Source organism: Vipera berus (assembly GCF_964194415.1).
Source record: "Vipera berus genome assembly, chromosome: 1".
In the NCBI taxonomy this organism is placed as follows: domain Eukaryota; kingdom Metazoa; phylum Chordata; class Lepidosauria; order Squamata; family Viperidae; genus Vipera; species Vipera berus.
The window spans coordinates 306,006,143-306,017,283 of record NC_138202.1 but is presented as its reverse complement, the minus strand read 5'-3'; the positions used below and the strand labels follow the sequence as shown (position 1 = coordinate 306,017,283).

The following is an 11,141-nucleotide window of genomic DNA, read 5'->3' as shown; positions in this document are numbered from 1 at the left end:
GACAGCCATTTACCTGAAATGGCATAGGGTTTCCTGCCTGAGCAGGGGGTTGGACTAGATGACCTCCAAGGTCCCTTCCAACCTATTATTATTATTAATTATTATTAATTATTAATTATTAATTATTATTAATTATTAATTATTATTATTATTATTATTATTATTAATTATTTATTATTTATTATTATGGGGTTGCCCTTCATGACTACTAGGAAGTGTCAACTGATCCAGAATGTACAAGGAACCTTGGTTCACCCAAATAACATCTCTACTCTATGAGCTACACTGGTTGTCAGTTGTTTCCAGGTGTTAGTTGTCATGTATAAAGCATATCTCATGGCATAGATATCCACAAAACTATCTTTCTCCCATTATTGCTAACTGCTCTATTAGATTTAATAAGGTGAGCAGGCTCCAGGCATTATTGATAAAATTATATCATCTTGTGGGATCATAACCTCCCGCCTAGACTACTGCAACGCTCTCTATATGGGGCTGCCCTTGAGGACCACTCGGAGGCTTCAGCTGGTGCAGAATGCGGCCGCGCGAGTTGTGATGGGGGTTTCCCGATACTCCCATGTAACACCTCTACTCCGCGAGCTGCATTGGCTTCCGGTTGCCCTCCAGGTGAGATTCAAGGTGCTGGTGATGACCTATAAAGCCCTAAATGGCTTGGGTCCGGGATATCTGAGGGAACACCTGCTGCCGGCATCAAGCTCCCTTTGTCCAGTGCGCTCCCACAGGGAAGGTCTTCTCAGGGTGCCGCCGATAAAAGATTGTCGGCGGATAACACCCAGGGGAAGGGCCTTCTCTGTGGGTGCGCCTGCCATCTGGAACCAGCTGCCCGTGGAGCTTAGGACTGCCCCCGACCTCCGCACATTTCGCCGGGACCTGAAAACCTGGCTCTTTGAGCTCTCCGGCCCAGGCTGAGAATTTTTAACTGGGGTTTTTAATTCTAGGGATGATTTAGTCTTTTTAAATTTGTTTTTAACTTTTGTATTGGTTGTTTTAGATGCCCTGTAAACCGCCCTGAGTCCTTCGGGAAAGGGCGGTATATAAATTTAATAAAATAAATAAAATAAATAATAAATAAATAAATAAATAGAAATTTGCTTCTTCCATGGCTTTTCATTGGAACAATCCTTCCAAGTTTATACAACCTTGACCCTGCTTATGTGGCTTTTCAGCATGTTCTGGGGCAGAGCAATTTGTGACTCCTCACTAATATATATTTATTGGATTTATAAGGTTGGCTAATTATTCAAAAACATAAGGAGATATACAAGACAAGACTACAATATGAGAATACAGAGAACCAAATAGCAAGCATTTGTCCAGGGAAGGCAAAAATTGAAATAATCATAGATACATATTACCGAGTTCACAAAATCACAGAGTCCAGTCTTCATAGCCTTCCTGAAGGACACCTGGACTTGGAAGGAACTGATATTGGGAGGAATTGCTATTAACTCTTGGTGCTATGGTATTTTGCTTCACTGATATGGTTGTTTAACAAGGTTTGGGTTATTATTCTTTTAATTTTGTTTTTATATAGTGTACATAATTTATATAATGTATTGTACCTAATTTAGAGTCACTTTATGATGAATGCAGTATATAAATTGAGAAATATGCCTCATCATGAAATAGACTGACATGCTGCTACTATTCTTCTTCCATCTACTACATGGTCTACATTGGCATACAATAGGTGAATCCTTTGAAAAGATTACTAGATATACATATAAGGATATATTATACAAGTTTGACTTCAATTTTTTACCTGATATTGGTAGAATCTATTGAATTCTTGATGTCATTCAATGAATCTGTTAATGATTTAAACTCAAAGGAATTTAGATCGCCTCCTTCTGCTAGACACTGGAAGAAATTTCATCAAAATAATTAGAATAGAATGAAATTATAAATTTTCTGTTGTGTGCTGCTTAAATATGTGTGTACTTAAATCACACACACAAAACAGAGACATGTGGACAGGGTGGAGGAAGCCATCCCATTCCAGTTGTAATATGACTTTAATCTCATTGCATCCTGCAAAAGCTGGGAAATAAACTATAAATACGCCAATATTCATCAAGTATAAACAATGGGGAATCACTGTAGACTAGGTTTTGTTAAGAAAATGAATACAAGATGATTGAAGATTATATAAGGAGGTTACTTTCTACATCTAATAATTGCTTATTTATGAGGTCAGATTCAAGCAGGTGAATTGGTCACAAGCTTCCTAACCCAAAGTGGCAGAATGTATTTCTCAAATTAAAGGTAGTCCTTGACTTATAACCACAATTGGGACTGAAATTTCTGTTGTAACTCATTGCAGTCATAAGGTAAGTTGGATCCAATCTTATATTTTTTATAGTGTTCATTAAGAAAATCATGCAGTTGTTAAGCAAATCCAACTTCCCCAATGGGCATTTTTTTAATCAGAAATTGGCACAAAAAGTCACAAATCATGATTATGTGACTAAGATGCTGCAACCAGCTGACATATGTGTCAATTGCCAAGTACCCAAATTGTGATCATGTGACCACAGGAGTGGTATGATTGTCGTAAGTGTGAGTACAGGTCATAAGTCACTTTTTCCAAGACCACTGCAAATACAAATAGTCATTAAACAAATGGTTGTACACTGAAGGCTAATTAAGTGTTCTCATTTTCCTTAATGAATTTACCTTAATCTGCAGTAATATTGCTGTGAGTCTAGCAATCAGTTCTGTCAGATTTTCATTTTGAACACAAGGTTGTCCAGTTGTTGACGTATTTGATTGTCTGACAATCTCCTGAGCTTCTTCCTCACATCTTCGCCTCAGATCTGTGGGATGGTCTGAGGGCTGGAGACCTTGTTCTGGAGCAAGCTGGAACAAAATAAGGAATTGAGAACTGAGTCAATTTTAAGAGCCAGTATTCCAAATGCTCATTTACACTATATTTTCTAGGACAGACACTGACATTTCAAAACTACAGCATTGTATCTTATCAGCTTTTTATTTGTGAGTAGCTTATCCTATTTCTTCAGTCACCTGCAGATACCAGTTAATTATTTTATCAAGCTACATCAAACAGAAATGAAAAATGACTTCTATGTTTATGTGGCAGCATAGAAGAAATATCAGTAATGCATAAATATTGGTAATGCATATCATTCTGAAGATATTCAAAAGAACCTGTAGCTTCTCCTAGTTACTGAAACATGAAACTAGCAAAACACTTACCTCATAACAATACTGCTGAACTTTATGTAAAACTTTATTTAGATCCTTATTCAGCTGTTCAAGATCTAAAACAATAGTTGCATATCTTCTCTGAAATTCAATACCAATAGGCATAGAATAGGATTTCTAGAAAATATATAAAATAAAATGTTAAAGACATTAAGAGCATGATCTGTACAATGTTCAGATTTTTAAAACACAAATCAGTCTATAATTTTTGTTTCCTAACATTTAAACGTGAGCAAATACTAGTTCTTCTAAGTATATTTCTGCTTTATCTATCTCTTGTAAAAAAATATGCAAATTTATTTTAAACTTATTTGATGAACTAAGAATCCTCTTATTAAATTATTGCTAATAGTTAATCCCTAAATTATTTGAACATAGTTTTAAATAGCTGATATTCTTTTGTGTACCAATTAGGCTAGTAACCAATTCATGTATGTTTAAGTTCAAACTAACTAAGATTGCAATCCTATGCATGCATCTGTAAACTCCAGAACATATAATGAGGCTTATTATATTTTATGGTTGTTTATATTTTTCTACTGTTACTGTTGTTTTAATTGTATACTACCCTGAATCATCTGTAAAGTGGTGGCTAAGTTAACTGACTAAATAAATAATATGCAAAAATCTAATTGGCAGTAAAGAGTTATAATCAAGGAAGTGCACCTTATTCAAGATGCATTAGATTAGAAATTTTTTCACATGACTTCCTTAGGTTTACCATGTACTTTCTTAAACTATATTTTAAAATGGTACAATTCCTGAAACCCATTGTTTTCTAAACTTTACACTAATATTATTTCCATTTGATATTGCATTGTATATTGTACAGCAAACTGCCACTCTTTTAATAAAAACCAATGAAGCCTGTGTATATTTTGCTGCCTACTGACAAGTTCAGTCATAAATATTAATCACTTTATTAAAGTTAATATTTCCACTCTTGCTTGAAACAAATTTCCTACTAGTTTGATAGTAGTGAAAACTAATACAAATTTATTCCGCATATGAAAATATTAAGCAATTCAATGCTTTAAAGTGTTAGAAAAAAAGAGAATGAACTTTAAAGGCTTATAGAGGAAGGAACATAGACTCATGGGTTCTTAAATCTACAAGTCACAAGTTACCTTTTTGACCTGAAAGTATTTTTATGATAAGCAAATATTTATTATGTAAGCTGTATCGAGTTATATTCCTCTGCCGCCAGGATGGCAGCCACTAGTGCCCTGTTTCTTAAACTTCTCTTGAGACCCCTTTCCAATTTTAAAAATTATGGATAAAATAAGAATTATATTTATTTTAAAGAATAAAAATAAAAAATGAAACATGCAGGAAAGAAAATAGAAAAATAGAAAAGAAAAAATATAGGAAAATATATATTTATATTTATTTTATTTTAATTCCATTTATATCCCGCCCTTCTCCGAAGACTCAGGGCGGCTTACAAGCTTAGCAGTAGCCTTCATTCTATGTATATGCCTGCTTATTAGGGCTTTCACACACACCCCAAGCGGCATTATTACAATTGCCCCCAACAATCTGGGTCCTCATTTTACCTACCTCGGAAGGAGGGAAGGCTGAGTCAACCTTGAGCCTGGTGGGATGCGAACCTGCACTAATTGCAGGCGGCTGGTGTTACTTAAGAAGGCATTAGCCCACTGCTCCACCAAGACTTCCCCTTTATGACAAGTAAAAACATTTTTATTTTCTCTTAAAACATAACAAATGATCTTTTCTTCCCACCTCGTTAATAAACAGATCTTTAAGGCCTTAGTGTTTCAGCAAAATCTTTAAGGTTTACCAGAGATAACAAGAAACCTATTTTAGCCTTGATCAAATAAACAAACTATTTATTCCTTCCTTTTTTAACAATCTCAATCCGTAGTCCCTTTAAGTAATGTTCTAGAACTTTATTTCTTTTCATTTTTTTCTTTGTACCCTCTCACAAAATTCTTCAAAGCCTTTTATGAATCCAACATATCCAAGTAACTCTCTTGGTTTGTTATTTGTACACTTTTAATTTTTAGGACATCAGCCAATTTCTTTCGCATGTCCAGTATAGATCTTTTCCCCTATCATTCTTGTAGCCTATCATTTTTAAATCCACTATCAGGTCAGTCTCAATTTTGTCAATTTTGTTTTTTCGTAACATCTTGGAAACAAAGTCCATCTATAAAGACAGACACCCTTAAATTAATTTCTGGGTCTATTGTTCAAAATATGCTTCAATATGTTCAATGTTAAAATAGTTTGCTTTATTCTGTATTAGTAAGTCAAATTTAAATGTTCACATTTAATTGTAATCTTTAGTTCCTTCTGGTTCCCTTTAATGTCTACCTTTCAATATCTCATTCTATCATGTATTTTTTAAAAAGAAAATTCAAAGTAGCAGAATTTTCTATAGCAAGGATTCTTGTAATTTCAAAATATTATTTCAAATATATTTGGACTCTTAGTTTGTTTGTAACTTTCCAAATTCAAAGGATTTTTTTTTGCTGCTTATTAATTTTTTTAAGTCTTTAAACTTGTATTTGAAACTTTATTTTATTAAGGATTAAATGACTCAACTCAACTCAAATATTCCTAATAACTGAAAACCAGCGAACAAGCAACTTCCAGACATGATTAAAAAATGATGTACTTTCGAATTTGCTGACTGTGGTTTAACAAATTGGGTATTCCCTAGTTTCCCAGTGCTCTAACCCTGTTGGAGAATGTTGTTTTGCAGTCTGCTTGTGGAGAGCAAGTGTACGGTGCCTTTTGAGTGATCTCTTGCTCCTTATTTGGAGGGGAAGTACAAACAGCCGGTCTACATGCTGACTCTTCATTCCACCACGATCATTGGATCTGCTTCAGTTCACAATTTCTTCCCCAGAAATCCAATATTGTATTATTTTTCAACTTGGACTGATAAATAACTTGTGATTTTGCAGTCCCCTAAAAGGGTCTTCAGAAATCCAGGAGTTCTACGACCACATTTTAAGAAACACTGCACTAATGGAACAAATGGTTACTATCCCTGCAGCCTTAGAGCATGTCTGCAACATGTGAAAAAAAAAGACTAGTACATAGCGGGATCACAAATTGATATAATAATGACCACTGAAACAAGGGCATATATTTACCAATTTTTCTGCTTCTGTATTCATCTCCCTTAACTGCTTGATATGTTCTTTCTTGATCATAAGAATTTTTGATAATCTGGTCTGAGGAAAACAGAGAAAAGAGTATAATATATTTTCCATATATCATAGAAATTGGAAGTTAGTAATCTAATGTTAGTCTAGATAGGTCTGTATTAAAAACCAATACTAGATAATATATTAAATATTTAAAATTCATAGCACAAATATACCATTTGAAGCTTGATGCATTAAGTCTGCTACAGCCAATTTTATTAACACATCTCCAAATAAGTGCAATTTTAGTGATTGGTTGAATCTCTCTGCCTGGAAGATCTTACCTCTGTGCCAAATGTAGCAAACATTATTTTTCATTTTGTTTTTTGACATCTCTTTAGATCAGGGGTGTCAAACTGCTGGCCCATGGGCCAGATGCGTCATCCAGAAGCCGCACCCACCCCATTGCTGGCAATGGCAAAACCGTCCGTATACGTTGCGCGACATCATGTGACATCGTGAGTTTGACATGTCTGCTTTAGATCATCCAAGAATGCTGTATATTGAATCTACCCACATAATAACATTTGCTTGATTAGCAACCTTAAGTTTGTTTTATAGGAACACTTTGGTTACCAATTGCCTTGTTCAGTGACCAAAGTTACAATGGTGCTAAAAAAAATAACTTTGCAACCAATGCCCACATTTATGACCTTTGCACTCTCTTAGTCACATGATCACCATTAAAGTGAGTGCGCATTGTCCTGTACATTATTTTTTTTCTCCCCACTGTTGCACAGCAGAGAGATTGGAGAACAAGGGAGTTACAAGAGAATAACAAGGCACACAATGGATAATATATTGGCTGTGTGATGAGCACTCTCATGGCTCCCAACCTCATACTCGGGGCTGTTGGCACCAGTGCATTCCTTTCAACCTGTACTTCCCATTGTATGCTTGCTTACTCTGTGATCCCTTCCTCTCTAATTAATGTAAATACAAACATAAATTCCCTTCTTAATTATCCCAGTACCAAGATGAGAACTCTAAACAGAGGGAGTTGGGGGAAAGGAAAACACAGTTGCAGACAGGCAATCTCCCAGTTAATGACTGCTTTGCTTAACAGCAGAACTGCCAATTCCAATAGCTTAATATAATCACCTAGTTCCCATAACATGCTAAGAGAATGGCTGGGCTCCTACAATAAACTAAACTGCAATCTACCCAACTTCATTTTAGCAGAATCTAGCATACTCTGTGAAATCACCCTTTGAGTTACATACTAAGGATGGCTTTACGTACTATTGCATAATATACGTGGAGTAGTGGGCTAATGCCTCCTTAAGTAACACCAGCTGCCTGCAATTAGTGCAGGTTTGCATCCCACCAGGCTCAAGGTTGACTCAGCCTTCTATCCTTCCGAGGTAGGTAAAATGAGGACCCAGATTGTTGGGGGCAATTAAGCTTACTTTGTAATAATGCCGCTTGGGGGTGTGTGTGTGAAAGCCCTAATAAGCAGGCATATACATAGAATGAAGGCTACTGCTAAGCTTGTAAGCCGCCCTGAGTCTTCGGAGAAGGGCAGGATATACCGTATATACTTGAGTATAAGCCGAATTTTTCAGCCCACTTTTTGGGCTGAAAAATTCCACTTCGGCTTATACTCCAGTCAACAAAAAAAACTTACCGAGGACTTGTGCGCGGCCGAGGCTTTGGTGCTTCCGGGATCGCGCGCACCTCTCCCAAGCCACCGCAGTCCGAGACCTGCAGGTCTCCGTTCCTCCGCGCCCTGCCTGCCTGCTTCTTTCAGCTGTCTGCCCATCAGCTGTCCATAGGGATGCTGCAAAGCTCTCCTTCTCTAGGCCTTGGACTCCCTCCTGGCTGAAGAGTAGATGAACCAAGCCAGCAAGGAGACAAAATGTTTCTGCAGCTGTTTTTCCTCTGAAGGTTTTTTTTGTTTTTTTTTTTTAAAGTAATCTCCGAAGGTTATGCCAGAAAATGGAGGACGCTGGGTCTTTGCAAGCTTTAGCTGTCCGCCTGGCTGCCTGAAGGCCGCCCTTTTCAGGCAGTCTGACAGACAGCTAAAACTTGCAAAGACCCAGCGTCCTCCATTTTCTGGCACAACTTTTAGGGATTTATTATTATTATTCCTACTACTACTATTACTACTACTACTACTTCAGGAGTAAAAAGTTGCAGAAAAAAATTCTCTCCTTACTAGCTTAGTTCCTCTACTCTTCCATCTGGAGCCAAGGTAAGATTTTAAAAAGGGATATTGGTTGGAAGGCAGAGGGAGAGTTTAGTTTTAGCATCTAAAAAAAGGGGGGGGGGGGAAATCAGCGAGTACATCCCAACCAGCTTTTTATGTTTTTGTTATTGAAGAAATATGGGGGAGGGGGAGGGGTTCTGGGGTGGGTTGGGGAGGGGATAATATTGTAACTTCAATAAAAATTTTCAATAAAAAAAAAGAAATATGGCTTTCTGGGGGAAGGTGGGGAGGGCGTTAAGGAAGGAAAGGGTTTTTGGAAGCTCGTCCTGAAGCTGCCTTTTGTGCAAGGGGCCTTTTCTCAAAGCCTAGAGAGGCAGCTTTGTTGCCTCCCCGTAGACAGCTGATGGGCGAACACCAAAAGCTCCAAAAGGCTAGGGAACTAGTCCCAGAACACCTTGGTAGGAGGAAGGGCAGAGGCAGAATTGGGAAAGAGGTAAGACAGGGTTTTCCTTCCCAGATGTTTCTCTTTGGCAAGACAGCCAGCTGTGCTGAAGCCCAGTATCTGGGGGTGGGGGAGACCTGAGGCAGGCGGGCTGGTGCTTGCATTAGGCCTCCCAGGATCCCAGAGGCTTGCAGAGCGCGGATCCAGCCTCCGAGGCATGCAGAACGGCGGATCGGCTTATACTCGAGTCAACAACTTTTCCCAGTTTTTGGGGGTGAAATTGGGGGTCTCGGCTTATACTCGAGTCGGCTTATACTCAAGTATATACGGTAAATGGAATTAAAAAAAAATAAATAAAAATATTCTTCAAATGTGTAAGGATAACTTTTATTCTCCAACCAGCAAAACAGCTTGCATGCTGACTCTGAATTACATGATTTATACTTCAAAACATCTAGATCAGGGGTCCCCAACCTGTGGGCCACGGCCCAGGGTGCAAAAACAGGCTGCCGTGCTGCAGGGCGTGAAAATGGGCTACCGCTGTGCCTTGGGCGCAAAAACAGGTTGCCACCGTGCTGGGGTGTGTGAAAACGGCTCACCGCTGCACCTCGGGGCGTGAAAATGGGATGCTGCCACACCGTAGGGAAGGAAAACAGGTTGCTGCCGTGCTGCGGGGCATAAAAGTGGGCACTGTACAAGAACGGGGCAGGGCTAGGGAGTATCACGCAGGGACTAGGCCTGCCCTGTTTGTGTCGCACACGTGCTTGCAGCTCCTTGCATGTGCGTGTGTAAAATGCTTGCCCCTCCCTTCCCCTCTGGTCCGCCAACCAAAAAAGGTTGGTGACCTCTAATCTAGATGGTACCAGAATGAATTAATAAGGACATTATTAATTATATTAACTAACAAGGTAGAGGATGGATTGAGCCTTGAGCAGTAGGAAGTAGAAACTTGACCATTGGTTTCTTCCTCCTGACTATGATTAACACTGTATAATGGAAGCTGTAAAATAAAATAATATATATTTCCATTCTATCTGCTCTAGAAAATTGGCACTGGGAGAAATGTTTAGCCACAATATGGCGATCTAGACACAAATGTGATATTATTTCTCTCCACAGAGATTTCAATCTGTCTCAAATGCACAAAGAATGGATAGACAAGACACGTAAAAATCTCGTGTTATCCATGTTAAGAGGAAGATCCATATGAAGAAGAGTATCTCTGCTGATGGTTGAGTCCCCTTCATGTAATTTATCAAAATGGATGGAAATGAAATATGAAGATTTAAGCAGTATGAAACAAAAACGTCTCACTTCATTTGATTTTCCTTTTAGATTGTGGAGTATTTTTAGAAGTACATTTCCTCTAGGAGCTCAAGACAGTAAACATAACTTCTCAGCTCCATTTCCCCCCAGCAACAGGAGATACTGTGCATGATAGCTTCTTGAGCAGAGAGTAAGTCACCCACTGAATTTCCATGACTAAAAGTGGTCTTGAACCTCTGATATAGAATCTCCTTGGTTTTACATCATATTAAACAATGCTCTTTAAACTATGTGTAGAGGCTACAGATTGAACAGGTAAGTTGCCCACTGAATTTCCATGACTAAAAGTGGTCTTGAACCTCTGATATAGAATCTCCTTGGTTTTACATCATATTAAACAATGCTCTTTAAACTATGTGTAGAGGCTACAGATTGAACAGGTGACTTCAAATTATGGTTAATCAATTCAAATATAAAATAAACCATACTTACAAATCTTAATTGTGACTTAATTTGATGAACTAAAGTCCCTAGGCTTTCTACTGGCCACAATTCAGACTGTGAAAGTAGTTCTTAAAAGCACATCTCATGCTTTATGACTTGCTTTTTTTGAAATAGACAGAACTTTCACAACTGATTGCAGAATAGTAAACTAACCTTTTAGGAGAAAGAGCTATTAGGAATCAACAGTTCCTTTGGCCTGCAACAAATCCTTGTGAAAGTCCATGCAACCTTTGATTTGAACATTTTTATTAGTACAAATATTATAAACATACATTTGAAAATTTGACTTAAAATTAAAACTTATTTTTATAAATATTTATTTTTACTTTTCATAATACAGACCAAATATCTGGAT

The 11,141-nt window shown here is 37.7% G+C and overlaps 1 protein-coding gene across 1 annotated transcript in view; it reads right to left on the bottom strand.

Moving 5' to 3' along the window:
• Positions 1 to 11,141, bottom strand: part of LIN9 (lin-9 DREAM MuvB core complex component) — a gene marked incomplete at its 5' end in the record, with an annotated part of 32,332 nt that overhangs the window by 2,872 nt on the left and 18,319 nt on the right. The window contains 4 exons of the mRNA XM_081312790.1: positions 1,784 to 1,881; positions 2,698 to 2,880; positions 3,238 to 3,363; positions 6,372 to 6,452. Of these exons, the coding sequence (XP_081168916.1) occupies positions 1,784 to 1,881; positions 2,698 to 2,880; positions 3,238 to 3,363; positions 6,372 to 6,452 (488 nt within the window). The remainder of the gene's footprint in view (positions 1 to 1,783; positions 1,882 to 2,697; positions 2,881 to 3,237; positions 3,364 to 6,371; positions 6,453 to 11,141) is intronic.